Source organism: Mustelus asterias, chromosome 9 (assembly GCF_964213995.1).
Source record: "Mustelus asterias chromosome 9, sMusAst1.hap1.1, whole genome shotgun sequence".
Taxonomy (NCBI): domain Eukaryota; kingdom Metazoa; phylum Chordata; class Chondrichthyes; order Carcharhiniformes; family Triakidae; genus Mustelus; species Mustelus asterias.
In genome coordinates this window covers 139271521-139293919 of record NC_135809.1, presented here as the reverse complement: position 1 = coordinate 139293919, position 22399 = coordinate 139271521, and the positions used below count along the sequence as shown (strand labels likewise).

Genomic DNA, 22399 nt, shown 5'->3' with positions numbered 1-22399 from the left:
TACCCTTCACGAATCCGTGTTGACTATCCCGGATTAAGCTGCATCTTTCTAAATGGTCGTAAATCCTATCCCTAAGGACCTTTTCCATTAACTTACCGACCACCGAAGTAAGACTAACCGGCCTATAATTACCAGGGTCATTCCTATTTCCTTTCTTGAACAGAGGAACAACATTCGCCACTCTCTAATCCTCTGGCACTATCCCCGTGGACAGTGAGGACCCAAAGATGAAAGCCAAAGGCTCTGCAATCTCATCCCTTGCCTCCCAAAGAATCCCAGGATATATCTCATCTGGCCCAGAGGGCTTATCGAACTTCAGGTTTTTCAAAATTGCTAATACATCTTCCCTCAGAACATCTGCTTCCTCCAGCCTATCAGCCTGTATCACACTCTCATCCTCAAAAGCATGGCCCCTCTCCTTTGTGAACACTGAAGAAAAGTATTCATTCATCACCTCGCCTATCTCTACTGACTCCATACACAAGTTCCCACTACTGTCCTTGACCGGCCCTAACCTCACCCTGGTCATTCTTTTATTCCTCACATAAGAGTAAAAAGCCTTGGGGTTTTCCTTGATCCGACCCGCCAAGGACTTCTCATGCCCCCTCCTAGCTCTCCTAAACCCTTTTTTCAGCTCATTCCTTGCTAACCTGTAACCCTCAATGGACCCAACTGAACCTTGTTTTCTCATCCTTACATACGCTTCCTTTTCCCTCTTGACAAGATATTCAACCTCATTTGTGAACCATGGTTCCCTCACTCGGCCATTTCCTCCCTGCCTGACAGGGACATACCTATCAAGGACACGCAGTATTTGTTCCTTGAACAAGCTCCACTTTTCATTTGTGCCTTTCCCTGACAGTTTCTGTCCCCATCTTATGCTCCCCAATTCTTGCCTAATCGCATCATAATTACCTCTCCCCCAATTGTAAACCTTGCCCTGCCGTACAGCCCTATCTCTCTCCATTGCAATAATGAAAGACACCGAATTGTGGTCGCTATCTCCAAAGTGCTCTCCCACAACCAAATCTAACACTTCTCTGTTAGTGAAGAAAACAAAATGATCCTGATGATGTAAAGCAAATAAACAAATATAAGAATTTGGTCCAATTATAACGTGGCAAATAGCTTTTGAAAGGAAAACAATAGCTAAGTTTTAAATATTGACTTTAAGGAAAAATATTGTTGAAGTATTCTGGGTTGAATGCACAGATATGTGAATAAATCTGTCTCTCCACAGATTTCCGAAGACGGTTTTTGTCTCTCTTGTCTTACCAGTTCAGTAGTTTCTCTCCCTCAGTGGCACTGAATATTGTCCAGAATAAAAACATGAAACAGGAATTGAAGCCAAGTAAGTGACAAGCTTATTTTCTAATTAAAGAATCTACAAAGTTCAGATTTTGTTTAAGTAAAAGTTTATTTCAGACAGTGTGCAGTGACAAATCGATTCGACAGAATCGTAGGCCAGCTGAAGTCCTTGTGGAATATAATTACAGCAGTTGGGTAGTCGCTAATAATTCTAAGAGTTAACAAATGTACAGTAACCTGGGAGTTGTCAACATTCGGGAATGTACAACATGATAGACTAACATGACCTTAAAACTTTAATGTGAACCAAGCCTTGGAGATGGTGAGAAATTAAAATATAACATGAATGTTTTTGTCACTCTGTCAGCGAGCGATATTATGTCACTTAAATGGTTCATTCGAGTTTACTCAAGAAATTGATGGTGAAACAATGAGTTTCTTCTGTAATTGACGGGGTTTAGAGCTAGCAGTGTATTACTTTTCCATGTCTGTATGTGTGCATTACTTTGAACGTGTTTAGCTGATAGTATTTATGCAGCGAGGAACATCAATAATGATCACTCAATGGAATGAGCTAAGATTAATGGCGAGAGAGAAGTACTTCTCTTTGGTATGGTTAAACCACGTTTGTCCAACGTCGTCCAGCCAGAGTCCACCTCCCAGGGGGTTCTATCCAGCCAGCCAATCAGCGTTCTAAATACATGCAAGTGGAAATGACTAATTCTGTAAAGCGCTGCTCCTCCAAACAAAGGCTGAGTAGAGAAGGAAAGGAGAGAGTGCAGAATGTAGTGTTACAGTCATAGCTAGGGTGTCGAGAAAGACCAACTTAATGCAAGGTAAGTCCATTCAAAAGTCTGATGGCAGCAGGGAAGAAGCTGTTCTTGAGTCAGTTGGTACATGACCTCAGACTTTTCCCCGACGGAAGAAGGTGGAAGAGAGAATGTCCAGGGTGTGTGGGGTCCTTAATTATGCTGGCTGCTTTGCCGAGGCAGCAGGAAGTGTAGACAGAGTCAATGGGTGGGAGGCTCGTTTTTATACTCAAAAGATGTTGTAAACCCAACCTAGCCAAATTGTTGGAAGTGGCTAATTGGTCTATAATTTGTCAATATTATGAGAGTTAACTACATTGGTTCTAGCTAATTACACATATAGTCTTAAACTTAGAGCAGTGCCTTTCAATAAGCAGTGTCTCTTATTGGTGGCACAGTGGTTAGCACTGCTGCCTCACAGCGCCAGGAACCCGAGTTCAATTCCAGCCTCTGGGTACAGCCTGTGTGGAGTTTGTATGTTCACCCTATGTCGGCGTGGGTTTCCTCCGAGTGCTCTGGTTTCCTCCCACAGTCCAAAGATGTGCGGGTTAGCTGGATTGGCCGTGCTCAATTGCCCCTTAGTGTAAGGGAAATTGTGGGGTAAATACATGGGGTTGCCTGAGTGGGGTTGTTGTCAATGCCGGCTCGATGGGCCGAATGGCTTCCTCCTACACTGTAGGGATTGTGTGTATAGGAGTTCAGTCACTAAGACAATCTCAATAATCAAGGCCACTGTGTGTTTCTGATAGGAACGGAATTCAAGGCTTATACCATTTTTTCCCAGCTGTGAAAGCACCTCAATATTCTCATAAGAAACAATAATGAAGAAATACAGAAATAACATACAAGTGACTTCTAACTACTGATTATTAATTACTTCAATTACCAGAGTAATTGAGGTACCTCCTTTGAACGAAATCATTTGTTGCAAGTCTGTGACTGCTTCATAAAACTGATTTGGGTTAGTTTGTTGTGAAAGGTTAACATTGAAATGGCTTCTTATCTCAGTGTTAGCACAAAATGGCGGTTTGACCATTCATTATTATAAATATACCTCAAATCAGTCTGAGAATTGTTGGGTTGCACTAAAATCTAGTACCCAGGCTTACTCGCAAGATATCTCAAATCACTGTTCAATATAGTGATGGGAAAGCAACCTAATAAATTAGTCTTCCCATTTGAAGCTTGTTCATAAACAATGTGCATTATTTTGTTATTTTAATAATAGCGAGATAAAGCTGTAATGCCTTACCTTTCTGAAATTTGCTCATAGACCCTGTGAGTGAGAAAACATTTAAATTCACACACAGAGGTTGGACACCCTTGGTATAAGCTAGTCTTAGAATCCGTACGGTGCAGGAGGAGGCCATTTGGCCCATCAATTCTGCACCAACTCTCCAGCAGAGCATCTTACCTAGGCCCTATTCCTCTAATCCCACATATTTATCCCATTAATCTCCCTAATTTAAAAATCTTGGGACACTAAGGAGCAATTTACCATGACCAATCCACCTGATCTGGAGTGTGGGAGGAAACTGGAGCACCCAGAGGAAACCCACGCAGACTCGGGGAGAACTAGTGCAAACTCCACACAGTCACCTGAGGTTGGGATCGAACCCAGGTTCCTGGCACTGCTAATTGTACAGCTGAGGAGAACTCAGAGTATTTATTATTTGGGTTCCAAACAAGAGTCAAATTACACTCTCACCCTCTTTCTCTCTCCACTGATGCTGTTGGAGCTGGGTTTATCCAGCACCTTGTTTTTATTTCATATTGCCAGCATCTGCAGCAATTTGCTTTTATTCCCTGGTAAGTTAGAACATTGAGACTCCATTTAAATTAACAAAACTAAAATGTTAAAAGTATCTTTTTTGTTTTTATTTAAATGATAAATATTTGGTATAATCTATTATGTTGAATATGTGGAGTTAGACTTTGGGAAGCTTAAAATACAGTTGGACTCCTGGAGGGATGTGCTTGATGGGCTGAATGCTATTTTCCTATTACGAACAAAAGCAGGAAATGCTGGAAAATCTCAGCAGGTCTGACAACCCCTCTGGAGAGAACAGAGCCAACGTTTCAAGTCAAGATGACCCTTCGTCAGAGCTCTGATGAAGAGCATCTTGTACACCCCAGCATAACGTGCCCATCAGCTTAGTCAATCTTGGGAGATCAGCCGAAGCAAGGTGTTCCTGTCATTGGCTTTCAAAAAGGAAGGAGTTTTCCCAATAGCCTGGCCAATCCCTCAACTGAGGGCAGCAAAAAATGCTAGCTGGTAATTTGTCTCATTTTGTGATTGTGGGATTTTGTAACAGTGACTGTGTGGCAAAAATAATTAATTAGATGTAAGCAACTGGAAAGTTCTGAGGATGGTGAACTAATATCTAAATGCATAATCTTTGTTTTGCTGCAATTATTAATGTCCTTGTGTAAACTGCATGATATGAAGTCCAAAGATGTGCAGGCCAGGTAGATTGACAATCCTAAATTGCCCCTTAGTGTCAGGGGGACTAACGGGGTAAATACGTGGGATACGTATATACGACGAGAGGGGCTAGGTGGGATTGTGGTCGGTGCAGACTTGATGGGCCGAATGGCCGCCTGCACTGTAGGGGTTCTATGGTAACCTCAGTTGGTGTTCTGCACTGATGGCTTGTAATGATGCCAGAACTGAATTTTTAATAATTGAAATTGTACTGCTCTCTACCCCAAAAAGGCCTTTGAAGTATATAAAGCAGCCTTAGTTTGAAGTATATAAAGCAGCCTTAGTTTGAAGTATATAAAGCAGCCTTAGTTTGAAGTATATAAAGCAGCCTTAGTTTGAAGTATATAAAGCAGCCTTAGTTTAAACTTTTTTACACCACTTACATTTACTCTTTCAGGCTTGAGCAAGTCTGAGCTGGAAATGAAATTCACGCCCTACGACCTGAAGCGGTTGGAGATGTACTCGAGAAGAATGGTGGACTACCACCTGATCATGGACATGATGCCCAGTATTTCTCAGCTTTACTTCTTGAACCAACTTAGTGGCATCTCGTTATCTGTTGCACAATCTGTAGGTATTCAAATCGTTTTCAGCTTTTATAGTGTGCGCAAGGCGGTGACAGAAAGATTTAAACTTCTCCAAACAATATTATTTGACCATAACTTCCTGGTTCCCCAGTGTCAGACTGTGGGGTGGGGGGACACCCCAATGATGTGTTGGGGAATCCCCTTTGAAAATTCCCACGTAATTTGTTCAGAAGCACTAATTTCACCTGGATAACTGCGCTGGACTGGAAACTATGTGACAAAGCAATTTAAAATCACTAACTTCAGATGCTTCTTCCAGTTTTACCCTGATTGTTACTCTGAAAGAGTTAGAAGGACAAAAAACACTTCTAACCCCAGAGTAACTATTTAAAAATCACAAACCGGCCCTGCACAGGACAGTCCGCACACCCCCAACCCCCACTGACGACCAAGCACATATCCTGGCTCGGCCGACCACCAAGCATCCCCTTCCACCTGGCCCAACTCTTCCAATCTTCCCCCTTTCTCCTGCTATGGCTTCTATATCCCCATTGTTTCCCTCTCGTCACCTAAGTAAACACTTGCTTTTCAGGGTGGCATGGTGGCACTGTTGCCTCAGTGGTTAGCACTGTTGCCTCACAGCGCCAGGGTCAGTTCTGGCCTTGGGACACTGTCTGTTTGGAGTTTGAACATTCTCCTTGTGTCTGCGTGGGTTTCCTCTGGGTGCTCCGGTTTCCTCACATAGTCCAAAGATGTGTGAGTTAGGTTGATTGGCCATGGTAAATTGACCCTGGTGTCAGGGGGAGTTGCAGGGTAAATGGGTTACGGGAATAGGGTCTGGGTGGTATTGTTGTCGATACAGACACGATGGGCTGAATGGCCTCCTCCTGTACTGTAGGGATTCTATGAAATTCTTACTGATTTGCGAATTCGCATCTCAACATGTCTCCAGCCATCTGTCGTTTTCAACTCCCTGTTTTATTTTACCCCAATTTCATTTTTTCATCTTGGTTTTCTCTGGTTCTTAACAAATAGTTTTCCATTGTCTTTTGCCTTTCCAAAGCTCATCTCCATGGCAATGTGAATCACATGGGCCTCTTATCCAGGTAGAAGTGCTAATTAGCTATCTTCTAGACTTCAACTCCACAAAGGCTGATATTCCTAAAACCTCCTGTGAGATAAGAAGACTAACAGTCTACCCACAGTCAGCACCACTGCTTTTACCACTTTCTACAGGTGTGGATATCTCATAGCTTTGTATTAAGTCAACCTGCCCCACCCCCCCCAACCTCCCCCAGGCTTTTAACAACCAAGCCACCCAGGCTTCTTGGGCAGAATTCAGAGTTGGTCACATGGAACGAGAGTCAAAAGATAATCCTATTAACTTCACATTTGTAACAGTCACTTCTCTTGAAGAGTTTTCTGACTGATTTTTTTTAATCTTCTCCTATTCATTAACCGTGGGATGGTGGAGCAGTTTTTGCTGCAAATAAATCAAATAAATACAAGTTGGGGATCAAACCTGGATTTTGTTGGTCTTTATTGCACATTATATAATTGAAAGGATGATCTTTTTAGAGTATTTTAAATCTTGATTTTAATGGATATTTTATTACATATATATTTATTTTGGTGCGTATTCTAAATTAGCTGTTAAAAACAGGAGTATCCACATTTCCACATGAATTTCTGAAATACAAGCTTTAATTGAAGCTCTGTGAGAAAGAGCCATTTATCAAAGATTTATATTTTGTACATTTATTGATGGAGCTGTAGTTTGATGAGTGGCTTTGTTATAATTCTAAGGCACTGCTGTTGGGTGTTGGACTTCAGCACAAATCCGTTGATCAGCTTGAGAAAGAAATTGATCTTCCAAGCAGCCAATTGATGGGTCTTTTCAACCGGTTAATCCGCAAAGTTGTCAAGGTAATTCTTTCTGTTTGATCACAAGAACTGAATCCCCTTCAACACAACAAGATGTTAAAATAGACCAAATAGTTGCACCTAACTGATCTTGTTACATATTGGAGCATTGCGTGTATGTGAATTTGATAATTCCAAAATATAAATACCGAATGATGACTCATATTAAGTTATAAATGCATTAAAATCTTAGTGTTGGCATGAGAGCTACAAGACAGATTGGCTGCTGTGACTCCCAAAGCAATATTTGTTTGTGTTTCTTTTTCCTACAACTGTTGATTGGAAGAAAGTTTTTCGTTACTTGTCTGTAGTTCAGTGAGTTGGGAAGTACTGAAATTGGTGCACCAGACTTATTGGTATTTATTGAAATTACCCTGTCAGTTTGTTTAATATTGTTAACAGGTTATTTATGATCTATGTCTGAATCTCTTTCCAATGTGCTGCCATAATTGGAAAGTATTCTATTAAAAAAAAGTTGAAATGATGCACAAAATAACAAACAAAATGGCATTCTTATTATACTTGAATTGTAGCTTCAATTAACCTTTGAGGAAAAAGTCACCATTCACTGTTTGTTTATGTATGTTTATGTCAGCTCTTTAATAATATCCTGGAAAAAGCAGTGGAGGAACAAATGATAATCGCAAGGGAGATAGTCATGGAACCTACAATCAAATCACTTTCTGAGGATCTGGTATGGATAACCCCTTTTGTTGTATGATTAATTATCTAAGCAGGAAAGTGGCTGAAGTTTAATGGCAATAGCTTCATTCTCGCAGTCAGCAATGCAAGTTGTATGTTTCTCAAATCTGCTTTTTTTATCTAGTTGCAGAAATGTTTGCATTTCCAATATATTCACTGTAGGATTTTCTGGACATTTGCAACTAGTTCTTGCAAAATAGAACATAGAACATAGAAAGCCACAGTACAAACAGGCCCTTCGGCCCACAGGTTGCGCCGATCACATCCCCACCTCTAGGCCTATCTATAGCCCTCAATCCCATTAAATCCCATGTACTCATCCAGAAGTCTCTTAAAAGATCCCAACGAGTTTGCCTCCACCACCACCAACGTCAGCCGATTCCACTCACCCACCACCCTCTGAGTGAAAAACTTACCCCTGACATCTCCTCTGTACCTACCCCCCAGCACCTTAAACCTGTGTCCTCTCGTAGCAACCATTTCAGCCCTTGGAAATAGCCTCTGAGAGTCTACCCTATCCAGACCTCTCAACATCTTGTAAACCTCTATCATGTCACCTCTCATCCTTCGTCTCTCCAGGGAGAAGAGACCAAGCTCCCTCAACCTATCCTCATAAGGCATGCCCCCCAATCCAGGCAACATCCTTGTAAATCTCCTCTGCACCCTTTCAATGGCTTCAACATCTTTCCTGTAATGAGGTGACCAGAACTGCGCGCAGTACTCCAAGTGGGGTCTAACCAGGGTCCTATAAAGCTGCAGCATTATCTCCCGACTCCTAAACTCAATCCCTCGATTAATGAAGGCCAGTACGCCGTACGCCTTCTTGACCGCATCCTCCACCTGCGAGGCCGATTTAAGAGTCCTATGGACCCGGACCCCAAGGTCCTTCTGATCCTCTACACTGCTAAGAATGGTACCCTTCATATTATACTGCTGCTTCATCCCATTGGATCTGCCAAAATGGATCACCACACACTTATCCGGGTTGAAGTCCATCTGCCACTTCTCCGCCCAGTCTTGCATTCTATCTATGTCTCGCTGCAACTTCTGACATCCCTCCAAACTATCCACAACACCACCTACCTTGGTGTCGTCAGCAAACTTACCAACCCATCCCTCCACTTCCTCATCCAGGTCATTTATGTAAATGACAAACAGCAAGGGTCCCAGAACAGATCCCTGGGGCACTCCACTGGTCACTGACCTCCATGCAGAGAAAGACCCCTCCACAGCCACTCTCTGTCTAATTCCTCATCTTCGCACAACATTTTGCAGAATGACTGCCCTCATCTTCACTTCAGAATATCTGCTTTCATTAGCAGCTTTTGAGCAATTGTCTTTGAGTGAGGTGACTGTATCCAGGTTGAAGAGTTATCCATCACTCTACTTGCATCATCTCCTGCCCGATTAGGGAGCAGTTACATGGATTCCCTCCAACAGCAATGATGCATGGTGACCTGTGACTCTGCACAAAGGTGGGAAAGTGACTGTGTGAGGTGACTGAATGAATGTCCAGAAGAAGAAATCTTGTCCAGGGATTAATTAATCGATGACTGCATTAAATAAATAATTTTAAACTGAATTTTAAAAATGTTTTTATTCCTGAGAGATGAACTTTCCAGTAATGTTTTTCTGACATTTATTTAGAAAGGTGATTAATAATGTTGCATCCCAGGTATAGAATGCTGCAGATACGACAATTCATTTGCAATAATTTGCTTTGTTTTTTAATGTAGGAGGAAGCAGCAAAGGAATTCCAAGAGAAACACAAACAGGAAGTTGAAAAATTAAAAGGAATGGATCTAACTCAGTAAGACATTGTTGATGAATAATATAACATAAGCTTTTCATTAGAATAATTAATGTTTACAGAGATTCTGAGAGGGATTCAGAATTATAGAGGGTTTTCATCAGGTAAGTAAAGATAGAATTACTTTTATTGGACATTCTTTGGTAATTGAAGCATTTAAGTGCAGGGGAGTCACAAATTGCACAAATTGGCAAGGTTAAGAGAGTTGTTATTACCCAGAAGGTTCATGGGACATTGAGTGCTCTACTCAAAACAGGAATGGAATCAGAATTTATTATAACATTTAAAAGAAATTTACAATCCATTACAATCCCTGTGGGATCTGGAACAGTGAATGGTAACAGACTATTTACTGTTGATAACATGAAAAAAAGGAGGATGTACAGCTCCTCAAGTTTGCTCTACCATTCAATAAGATCATGACTGATCCATTTCTACTCTACCATTCCATCATAACCCATATCTCTCAAGTTCTTTAGTGTCCAACAATCTTTTGTTCTCGCCCTTCAATATAATCATCAACTGAGTGCCTGCAGCCCTCTGTAACTCCAGTGATTCATAGAAACATAGAAATTAGAAGCAGGGGTAGGCCATTCAGCCCTTCGAACCTGCTACATCATTCATTTTGATCATGGCTTCTTCACAACCCTCTGAAGAAATTTCTGCCCATCTCAGTCCAAAATGGCAATCCATTATCCTGCAACGTGACTGTTATCTGCAGCCAGGTATCACAACCAAGCCAATTGTGTCATTGCTCGGAGCAAAGATTACTGAGTAGCAGGAGAGGGAAACCTGGCAAATTTTCCATCCCTAAATACGGAGACATGAGGATTGGGAGCAGTTTAGAATTCAACAAAGGAGGACCAAGGGATTGATTCAGAAGGGGGGAAATAGGGTACGAAAGTAAGCTTGCAGGGAACATAAAAACAGACTGTAAAAGTTTCTGTAGGTATGTGAAGAGAAAAAGATTGATCAAGACAAGTATAGGTCTCTGACAGTCAGAAACATTATCACATTGTTTTGTTCTAGATATGTGATCCGTGGAAATGAAGAGGAATGGAACGAAGTGTTGAAGACAGCGGGACAAAATGCCACAGTTGTCAGCATTCAGGGGTGAGGGATGTGCCTAAGTTATTTTTGGATTGATGGTATTTTTTGTAGCATTACTGTGCTTATTGAATGAATTTGAGAAATTTGGACATGATCAAAAAGTGCCTCAGAGATGGAATTTTGTGGAAACAGTGTTGGGAGACTCATTCCCAACCTGTATATGTACACTTTATAGAATGAGGGTATCGCTGGCCAGGGCAACATTTGTTGCCCATCCATAATTGTCCTTAAGAAGATGGTGGTGAGCTTCCTTCTTGAACCACTGCAGTCCATGTGGTGTAGGTACTCCCACAGTGCTGTAGGCCATTTCAGAGGGCATTTAAGAGTCAACCACATTGCCACGGGGCTGGAGTTGCATGTAGGCCAGGATGAGTAAGGACGGCAGATTTCCTTCCCTAAGGATATTAGTGAATGAGATGAGTTTTTGCAACAATTGGCAATGGTTTTACGATGATCATTAGAATTTATTGAATTCAAATTTCACCATCCAGAACATTACCTTGGGTCATGGTGATGTAAGGAGACTAAATTGAGGAGTGTGCAACAAACTCACTTCAAACAGAAAGCAAACTTTGGCTGGAAGATATCTCTTAATAACTCCCAACCTACTGCTATGATTTCTACAACTTTTTATTTTGAAGGAAATGTCGTACTTGATAAGAACATAAGAACTAGGAGCAGGAATAGGCCATCTAGTCCCTTGAGCCTGCTCCGCCATTCAATAACGTCATGGCTGATCTTTTCATGGACTCAGCTCCACTTACCTACCCGCTCACCATAACCCTTAATCCCTTTACTGTTCAAAAATGTTCCTTGCCTTAAAAACATTCAATAAGGTAGCCTCAACTGCTTCACTGGGCAGGGAATTCCACAGATTCACAACCCTGGATCTGAAAAGTTTGTGCGGAACCGTTAGAAATGGCGGAGCTGCTTAATGAATACTTTACCTCGGTATTCACGGTGGAAAGGGATCTGGGTGGTTGTACTGCTGGTTTGCGGTGGACAGAAAGGATCGAGCATGTGGACATAAAGAAAGAGGATGTGTTGGAACTATTGAATGGCATCAAGGTTGGTAAGTCGCCGGGACCGGATGGGATGTACCCCAGGTTACTGTGGGAGGCGAGGGAGGAGATTGCGGAGCCTTTGGCGATGATCTTTGCATCGTCGATGGAGACGGGAGAGGTTCCGGAGGATTGGAGGATTGCAGATGTGGTCCCTATATTCAAGAAAGGGAACAGGGACAGCCCGGGAAATTACCGACCGGTGAGTCTAACCTCAGTGGTTGGTAAGTTGATGGAGAGGATCCTGAGAGACAGGATTTATGATCATCTAGAGAAGTTTAGTATGATCAAAAGTAGTCAGCACGGCTTTGTCAAGGGCAGGTCGTGCCTTACGAGCCTGGTTGAGTTCTTTGAAAATGTGACCAAACACATTGACGAAGGAAGAGCGGTGGATGTGGTCTATATGGACTTCAGCAAGGCGTTCGATAAGGTCCCCCATGCAAGACTTCTTGAGAAAGTGAGAGGGCATGGGATCCAAGGGGCTGTTGCCTTGTGGATCCAGAACTGGCTTGCCTGCAGAAGGCAGAGAGTGGCTGTGGAGGGGTCTTTCTCTGCGTGGAGGTCAGTGACCAGTGGAGTGCCCCAGGGATCTGTTCTGGGACCCTTGCTGTTTGTCATTTTCATAAATGACCTGGATGAGGGAGTGGAGGGATGGGTTGGTAAGTTTGCTGACGACACCAAGGTAGGTGGTGTTGTGGATAGTTTGGAGGGATGTCAGAAGTTGCAGCGAGACATAGATAGAATGCAAGACTGGGCGGAGAAGTGGCAGATGGACTTCAACCCGGATAAGTGTGTGGTGATCCATTTTGGCAGATCCAATGGGATGAAGCAGCAGTATAATATGAAGGGTACCATTCTTAGCAGTGTAGAGGATCAGAAGGACCTTGGGGTCCGGGTCCATAGGACTCTTAAATCGGCCTCGCAGGTGGAGGATGCGGTCAAGAAGGCGTACGGCGTACTGGCCTTCATTAATCGAGGGATTGAGTTTAGGAGTCGGGAGATAATGCTGCAGCTTTATAGGACCCTGGTTAGACCCCACTTGGAGTACTGCGCGCAGTTCTGGTCACCTCATTACAGGAAAGATGTTGAAGCCATTGAAAGGGTGCAGAGGAGATTCACAAGGATGTTGCCTGGATTGGGGGGCATGCCTTATGAGGATAGGTTGAGGGAGCTTGGTCTCTTCTCCCTGGAGAGACGAAGGATGAGAGGTGACCTGATAGAGGTTTACAAGATGTTGAGAGGTCTGGATAGGGTAGACTCTCAGAGGCTATTTCCAAGGGCTGAAATGGTTGCTACGAGAGGACACAGGTTTAAGGTGCTGGGGGGTAGGTACAGAGGAGATGTCAGGGGTAAGTTTTTCACTCAGAGGGTGGTGGGTGAGTGGAATCGACTGACGTCGGTGGTGGTGGAGGCAAACTCGTTGGGGTCTTTTAAGAGACTTCTGGATGAGTACATGGGATTTAATGGGATTGAGGGCTATAGATAGGCCTAGAGGTGGGGATGTGATCGGCGCAACTTGTGGGCCGAAGGGCCTGTTTGTGCTGTGGCTTTCTATGTTCTATGTTCTATAACCCTTTGTGTGAAGAAGTTCCTCCTCAACTCAATTCTAAATTTGCCTCTCCCCCCCGCCCCCCCCCCCCCCCCCCCCTTATTTTGAGGCTATGCCCCTTAGTTCTAGTTTCACCCGCCATTGGAAACAACCTCCCTGCTTCTATCATATCTATACCCTTCATAATCTTATCTGTTTCTATAAGATCTCTCCTCATTCTTCTGAATTCCAATGAGTATAGCCTTAGTCTCTCTTCATAAGCCAACCCTCTCAACTCCGGAATCGACCTAGTGAATCTCCTCTGCACCCCCTCCAGTGCCAGTATATCCTTTCTCAAGTAAGGAGACCAAAACTGTACACAGTACTCCAGGTGTGGCCTCACCAGCACCTTATACAGCTGCAACATAACCTTGTTTTTTAAAACTCCATCCCTCCAGCAATGAAGGACAAAATTCCATTTGCCTTCTTAATTACCTGTTGCACCTGCAAACCAACTCCTTGTGATTCTTGCACAAGGACACCCAGGTCCCTCTGCACAGCAGCATGCTGCAATTTTTCACCATTTAAATAATAGTCCATTTTGCTGTTACTCCTACCAAAATGGATGACCTCACATTTACCAACATTGTACTCCATCTGTCAGACCCTCGCCCACTCATTTAGACTATCTATATCCCTTTGCAGACTTTCAGCATCCTCTGCACACTTTGCTCTGCCACTCATCTAAGTGTCATCTATGAATGTTGACACACTACACTTGGCCCCCAACTCCAAATCATCGATGTAAATCGTAAACAATTGCGGTCCCAACACTGATCCCTGAGGCACACCACTAGAACATAGAACAGTACAGCACAGAACAGGCCCACGATGTTGTGCCGAGCTTTATCTGAAACCAAGATCAAGCTATCCCACTCCCTATCATCCTGGTGTGCTCCATGTGCCTATCCAATAACCGCTTAAATGTTCCTAAAGTGTCTATGACTCCACTATCACTGCAGGCAGTCCATTCCACACCCCAACCACTCTCTGCGTAAAGAACCTACCTCTGATATCCTTCCTGTATCTCCCACCACGAACCCTATAGTTATGCCCCCTTGTAATAGCTCCATCCACCCAAGGAAATAGTCTTTGAACGTTCACTCTATCTATCCCCTTCATCATTTTATAAACCTCTATTAAGTCTCCCCTCAACCTTTCCTCATAAGACCTACCCTCCAAACCAGGCAGCATCCTGGTAAATCTCCTTTGCACTCTTTCCAGCGCTTCCACATCCTTCTTATAGTGAGGTGACCAGAACTGCACACAATATTGCAAATGTGGTCTCACCAAGGTCCTGTACAGTTGCAGCATAACCCCACGGCTCTTAAACTCCAACCCCCTGTTAATAAAAGCTAACACACTATAGGCCTTCTTCACAGCTCTATCCACTTGAGTGGCAACCTTCAGAGATCTGTCGATATGGACCCCAAGATCTCTCTGTTCCTCCACAGTCCTCAGAACCCTACCTTTGACCCTGTAATCCACATTTAAATTAGTCCTACCAAAATGAATCACCTCACATTTATCAGGGTTAAACTCCATCTGCCATTTTTCAGCCCAGCTTTGCATCCTATCTATGTCTCTTTGCAGTCTACAACAGCCCTCCACCAATCTTGGTGTCATCAGCAAATTTACTGATCCACCCTTCAGCTCCCTCCTCTAAGTCATTAATAAAAATCACAAAGAGCAGAGGACCAAGCACTGATCCCTGTGGAACTCCGCTAGCAACCTGCCTCCAGTCTGAAAATTTTCCATCCACCACCACCCTCTGTCTTCGATCAGATAGAAGTTTAACAACACCAGGTTAAAGTCCAACAGGTTTATTTGGTAGCAAAAGCCACACAAACCTTCGGAGCTCCAAGCCCCTTCTTCAGATGAGTGGGAATTCTGTTCACAAACAGGGCATATAAAGACACAGACTCAATTTACATGAATAATGGTTGGAATGCGAATACTTACAACTAATCAAGTCTTTAAGATACAAACAACGTGAGTGAAGAGAGCATCAAGACAGGCTAAAAAGATGTGTATTGTCTCCAGGCAAGACAGCCAGTGAAACTCTGCAGGTCCAGGCGGGCTGTGGGGGTTACAAATAGTGTGACATGAACCCAATATCCCGGTTGAGGCCGTCCTCGTGTGTGCGGAACTTGGCTATCAGTTTCTGCTCAGCGACTCTGCGCCGTCGTGTGTCGTGAAGGCCGCCTTGGAGAACGCTTATCCGAATATCAGAGGCCGAATGCCCGTGACCGCTGAAGTGCTCCCCAACAGGAAGAGAACAGTCTTGCTTGGTGATTGTCGAGCGGTGTTCATTCATCCGTTGTCGCAGCGTCTGCATAGTTTCCCCAATGTACCATGCCTCGGGACATCCTTTCCTGCAGCGTATCAGGTAGTCAACGTTGGCCGAGTTGCAAGAGTATGTGCCGTGTACCTGGTGGATGGTGTTCTCACGTGAGATGATGGCATCTGAATTTGAGTCTGTGTCTTTATATGCCCTGTTTGTGAACAGAATTCCCACTCACCTGAAGAAGGGGCTTGCAGCTCCGAAAGCTTGTGTGGCTTTTGCTACCAAATAAACCTGTTGGACTTTAACCTGGTGGTGTTAAACTTCTCACTGTGTTTACCCCAGTCCAACGCCGGCATCTCCACATCATTTCGATCAGATAGCCAGTTACCTATCCAATCGGCCAACTTTCCCTCTATCCCACACCTCCTTACTTTCATCATAAGCCAACCATGGGGGACCTTATCAAATGCCTTACTAAAATCCATGTATATGACATCAACTGCCCTACCTTCATCAACACACTTAGTTACCTCCTCAAAAAATTCTATCAAATTTGTGAGGCACGACTTGCTCTTCACGAATCCGTGCTGACTATCCCGGATTACTCCGCATCTTTCTAAATGGTCGTAAATCCCATCCCTAAGGACCTTTTCCATCAACTTACCAACCACCGAAGTAAGACTAACCGGCCTATAATTACCAGGGTCATTTCTATTTCCTTTCTTAAACAGAGGAACAACATTTGCCACTCTCCAATCCTCTGGCACCATCCCCGTGGACAGTGAGGACCCAAAGATCAAAGCCAAAGGCTCTGCAATCTCATCCCTTGCCTCCCAAAGAATCCTAGGATATATTTCATCAGGCCCAGGGGACTTATCGACCTTCAGTTTATTCAAAACTGCTAGTACATTTTGAGGAGATAACTAAGTGTGTTGATGAAGGTAGGGCAGCTGATGTCATATACATGGATTTTAGTAAGGCGTTTGATAAGGTCCCCCATGGTCGGCTTATGATGAAAGTAAGGAGGTGTGGGATAGAGGGAAAGTTGGCCGATTGGATAGGTAACTGGCTATCTCATAGAAGACAGAGGGTGGTGGTGGATGGAAAATTTTCAGACTGGAGGCAGGTTGCTAGCGGAGTGCCACAGGGATCAGTGCTTGGTCCTCTGCTCTTTGTGATTTTTATTAATGACTTAGAGGGGAGGGCTGAAGGGTGGATCAGTAAATTTGCTGATGACACCAAGATTGGTGGAGTAGTGGATGAGGTGGAGGGCTGTTGTAGGCTACAAAGAGACATAGATAGGATGCAAAGCTGGGCTGAAAAATGGCAGATGGAGTTTAACCCTGATAAATGTGAGGCGATTCATTTTGGTAGGACTAATTTAAATGTGGATTGCAGGGTCAAAAGTAGTGTTCTGAAGATTGTGGAGGAGCAGAGAGATCTTGGGGTCCATATCCACAGATTTCTAAAGGTTGCCACTCAAGTGGATAGAGCTGTGAAGAAGGCCTATAGTGTGTTAGCTTTTATTGACAGGGGGTTGGAGTTTAAGAGCCGTGGGGTTATGCTGCAACTGTACAGGACCTTGGTGAGACCACATTTGCAATATTGTGTGCAGTTCTGGTCACCTCACTATAAGAAGGATGTGGAAGCGCTGGAAAGAGTGCAGAGGAGATTTACCAGGATGCTGCCTGGTTTGGAGGGTAGGTCTTATGAGGAAAGGTTGAGGGAGCTAGGGCTATTCTCTGGAGCGGAGGAGGCTGAGGGGAGACTTAATAGAGGTTTATAAAATGATGAAGGGGATAGATAGAGTGAACGTTCAAAGACTATTTCCTCGGGTGACTGGAGCTATTACAAGGGGGCATAACTATAGGGTTCATGGTGGGAGATATAGGAAGGATATCAGAGGTAGGTTCTTTACGCAGAGAGTGGTTGGGGTGTGGAATGGACTGCCTGCAGTGATAGTGGAGTCATAGACACTTTAGGAACATTTAAGCGGTTATTGGATATGCACATGGAGCACACCAGGATGATAGGGAGTGGGATAGCTTGATCTTGGTTTCAGATAAAGCTCGGCACAACATCATGGGCCGAAGGGCCTGTTCTGTGCTGTACTGTTCTTTTTACATCCTCCCTCCGAACATCTACTTCCTCCAGCCTATTAGCCTGTAACACTTTCTCTTCCTCAAAAACATGGCCCCTCTCCTTGGTGAACACTGAAGAAAAGTATTCATTCATCACATCTCCTATCGCTACTGACTCCATACACAAGTTCCCACTACTGTCCTTGACTGGCCCTAACCTCACCCTGGTCATTCTTTTATTCCTCACATAAGAGTAAAAAACCTTGGGGTTTTCCTTGATCCGACCCGCCAAGGACTTCTCATGCCCCCTCCTAGCTCTCCGAAGCCCCTTTTTCAGCTCATTCCTTGCTAACTTGTAACCCTCAATCGAGCCATCTGAACCTTGTTTCCTCATCCCTACATAAGCTTCCCTCTTCCTTTTTTCAAGACATTCCACCTCTTTTGTGAACCATGGTTCCCTCACTCGGCCATTTCCTCCCTGCCTGACAGGGACATACCTATCATGGACACCCAGTATTTGTTCCTTGAAAAAGTTCCACTTTTCATTAGTGCCTTTCCCTGACAGTTTCTGTTCCCAACTTTTGCCCCCTAATTCTTGCCTAATCGCATCATAATTACCTCTCCCCCAATTATAAACCTTGCCCTGCCGTACGGCCCTATCCCTCTCCATTGCAATAACAAAGAACATAAGAAATAGGAGCAGGAGTAGGCCATCTAGCCCCTCGAGCCTGCCCCGCCATTCAATAAGATCATGGCTGATCTGAAGTGGATCAGTTCCACTTACCCGCCTGATCCCTATAACCCCTAATTCCCTTACCGATCAGGAATCCATCTATCCGTGATTTAAACATATTCAACGAGGTAGCCTCCACCACTTCAGTGGGCAGAGAATCCCAGAGATTCACCACCCTCTGAGAGAAGAAGTTCCTCCTCAACTCTGTCCCAAACTGACCCCCCTTTATTTTGAGCCTGTGCCCTCTAGTTCCAGCTTCCTTTCTAAGTAGAAAGAATCTCTCCACCTCTACCCTATCCAGCCCCTTCATTATCTTATAGGTCTCTATAAGATCCCCCCTCAGCCTTCTAAATTCCAACGAATACAAACCCAATCTGCTCAGTCTCTCCTCATAATCAACATCCCTCATCTCTGGTATCAACCTGGTGAACCTTCTCTGCACTCCCTCCAAGGCCAATATATCCTTCCGCAAGTAAGGGGACCAATACTGCACACAGTATTCCAGCTGCGGCCTCACCAATGCCCTGTACAGGTGCAGCAAGACATCCCTGCTTTTATATTCTATCCCCCTTGCGATATAGGCCAACATCCCATTTGCCTTCTTGATCACCTGTTGCACCTGCAGGCTGGGTTTTTGCGTCTCATGCACAAGGACCCCCAGGTCCCTTTGCACAGCAGCATGTTATAATTTTTTTCCATTTAGATAATAATCCAATTTGCTATTATTTCCTCCAAAGTGAATAACCTCGCATTTGTCAACGTTATACTCCATCTGCCAGATCCTCGCCCACTCACTCAGCCTGTCCAAATCTCTCTGCAGACCTTCTACGCCCTCCACATGATTCACTTTCCCACTTATCTTTGTGTCGTCTCCAAACTTTGTTACCCTACACTCAGTCCCCTCCTCCAGATTGTCTATATAAATGGTAAATAGTTGAGGCCCCAGTACCGATCCCTGCGGCACGCCACTAGTTACCATCTGCCAACCAGAAAAGCACCCATTTATTGCGACTCTCTGCTTCCTGTCGGATAGCCAATCCCCAATCCACGCTAACACCCTACCCCCAACTCCGTGTGACCCAATCTTCTTCAGCAACCTTTTATGAGGCACCTTATCAAACGCCTTTTGGAAATCCAAAAACACCGCATCCACCGGTTCCCCTCCGTCAACCGCACTAGTCACATCTTCATAAAAATCCAACAAGTTCATCAAGCACGACTTTCCCCTCATGAATCCATGCTGCGTCTGCTTAATCGAACCATTCTTATCCAGATGGCCTGCTATTTAGAACATAGAACATAGAAAGCCACAGCACAAACAGGCCCTTCGGCCCACAAGTTGCGCTGATCATATCCCTACCTCTAGGCCTATCTATAGCCCTCAATCCCATTAAATCCCATGTACTCATCCAGAAGTCTCTTAAAAGACCCCAACGAGTTTGCCTCCACCACCACCGACGTCAGCCGATTCCACTCACCCACCACCCTCTGAGTGAAAAACTTACCCCTGACATCTCCTCTGTACCTACCCCCCAGCACCTTAAACCTGTGTCCTCTCGTAGCAACCATTTCAGCCCTTGGAAATAGCCTCTGAGAGTCCACCCTATCCAGACCTCTCAACATCTTGTAAACCTCTATCAGGTCACCTCTCATCCTTCGTCTCTCCAGGGAGAAGAGACCAAGCTCCCTCAACCTATCCTCATAAGGCATGCCCCCCAATCCAGGCAACATCCTTGTAAATCTCCTCTGCACCCTTTCAATGGCTTCAACATCTTTCCTGTAATGAGGTGACCAGAACTGCGCGCAGTACTCCAAGTGGGGTCTAACCAGGGTCCTATAAAGCTGCAGCATTATCTCCCAACTCCTAAACTCAATCCCTCGATTAATGAAGGCTAGTACGCCGTACGCCTTCTTGACCGATTCCTCCACCTGCGAGGCCGATTTAAGAGTCCTATGGACCCGGACCCCAAGGTCCTTCTGATCCTCTACACTGCTAAGAATGGTACCCTTCATATTATACTGCTGCTTCATCCCATTGGATCTGCCAATGATGGATTCCAGCATTTTCCCAACTACAGACGTTAAGCTAACCGGCCTATAGTTACCCGCCTTTTGTCTATTTCTTTTTTTAAACAGCGGCGTAACATTAGCCGTTTTCCAATCCACCGGCACTACCCCAGAATCCAACGAATTTTGATAAATAACCACTAACGCATCCGCTATTACCTCTGACATTTCTTTCAGTACCCTGGGATGCATTCCATCCGGGCCCGGGGACTTGTCCACCTTCAGTCCCGTTAGTCTACCAAGCACTGCCTCCCTGGTAACATTAATTGTATTGAGAACCTCTCCTCCTACCAACCCTCTATCGTTAATATCGTTAACAAAAGACACCGAATTGTGGTCACTATCTCCAAAGTGCTCTCCCACAACCAAATCTAACACTTGGCCCGGTTCATTACCCAGTACCAAATCCAATGTGGCCCCACCTCTTGTCAGCCTATCCACATATTGTGTCAGGAAACCCTCCTGCACACACTGCACAAAAACTGCCCCATCCGAACTATTCGACCTACAAAGGATCCAATCAATATTTGGAAAGTTAAAGTCACTGATCGCCAACCAGAAAAACACCCATTTACCCCCACTCTTTGTTTCCTGTTAGTTAACCAATCCTTACCCATGCTAATACATTACCCGTAACACCGTGTACCTTTATCTCATGCAGCAGTCTTTTGTGCAGCATCTTGTCGAATGCCTTCTGGAAATCCTGATGTGGAGATGCCAGCATTGGACTGGGGTGGGCACCTGATGAAGGAGCAGCACTCCGAAAGCCCATGCTACCAATAAACCTGTTGGACTTTAACCTGGTGTTGTGAGACTTCTTACTGGAAATTCTGATACGCCACATCCACAGGTTCCCCATGTCCACTGTGCTCATAATGTCCTCAAAGAATTCCAGTAAATTAGTTGAACAGGACCTGCCTTTCATGAACCCATGCTGCATCTTCCCAATGGGACAATTTATATCCAGATGTCTTGCTATTTCTTCCTTGATGATAGATCCAAGCATTTTCCCTACTACAGAAGTTAACCGGCCTATAGTTACCCGCCTTTTGTCTACCTCCTTTTTTAAACAGTGGCGTCACTTTGCTAATGAGAAGCACGTTGTCAAACAAACTTTTTTTTTTAACTCTTTAGTGCCAAAAGAAAGCAAGATTCCCTGGAGAAAGGTGTTATCCAGGTACAGAAAAAACGGATGAAAAAGAATAAGGAAAAAAAACAGAAGTGGACAAAATAACTGACGTGCCCAAATGAACGAATGTATTTGGAATTGAGTAATTCATATCCCGCTTGACAGGTGTACAATCGCGGCAAGAAGAGGGAGTTTTAATTTCAGTCATCCCCAGTGTCAGAAACGAGATTGGCCACTGAGAATGGTGGCAAGTCGTGGACTTTGCAGAACCGCAGGTGAAAAGTTGAGTATTTGCTGCATCTCCAAGAAGAATTGACCATGTCTTCCTCCCCCCTCCCCCACCCACTGTCACACATCCAAGTTTGCTGTCGGGTTTCTCATGCAGTCGCACTGACATCCACCCTGTTGAGTTTAGAGTTTGGTGAGTCTTGGATTTATACAAAGGACAACTTGATACATAAAAATGTCCATGGAAAAATGAGATGTGTCTAAAGGTATTAAAGATTGCTTTTATTTTCTCTTGTCAATTTATTTTAGCCTTCAGTTTTGAGTCTTTTCCCTTTACCAGTCTCCAGTTTAGTTATATTGAAGCTGTAACTATATTGTGCACCAGTTATTAGACCTCCAGATGCAGCAAATCAATACTTAGTATAAGTGATTACAATTTGGGGATTGTACTTCAGTGGTTTGAACCAACTGTCCATAGTTTGACCATCATACTTGTTAACAAAGAAGTAATTATATTTTAAGAGTGATTCATTCATTGCAAAATACTTTTA

General features: G+C 44.1%; 1 protein-coding gene across 1 annotated transcript in view; it reads left to right on the top strand.

The window, feature by feature from the left end:
* nat10 (N-acetyltransferase 10) overlaps positions 1 to 22138 on the top strand; it is a 209339-nt gene extending 187201 nt beyond the window's left edge. Inside the window, exons 23-29 of the mRNA XM_078221061.1 lie at positions 1241 to 1351; positions 5000 to 5172; positions 6936 to 7055; positions 7648 to 7746; positions 9491 to 9564; positions 10594 to 10677; positions 21626 to 22138. Of these exons, the coding sequence (XP_078077187.1) occupies positions 1241 to 1351; positions 5000 to 5172; positions 6936 to 7055; positions 7648 to 7746; positions 9491 to 9564; positions 10594 to 10677; positions 21626 to 21725 (761 nt within the window). The 3' untranslated portion in view covers positions 21726 to 22138. The remainder of the gene's footprint in view (positions 1 to 1240; positions 1352 to 4999; positions 5173 to 6935; positions 7056 to 7647; positions 7747 to 9490; positions 9565 to 10593; positions 10678 to 21625) is intronic.
* Positions 22139 to 22399: the final 261 nt, after the last annotated feature.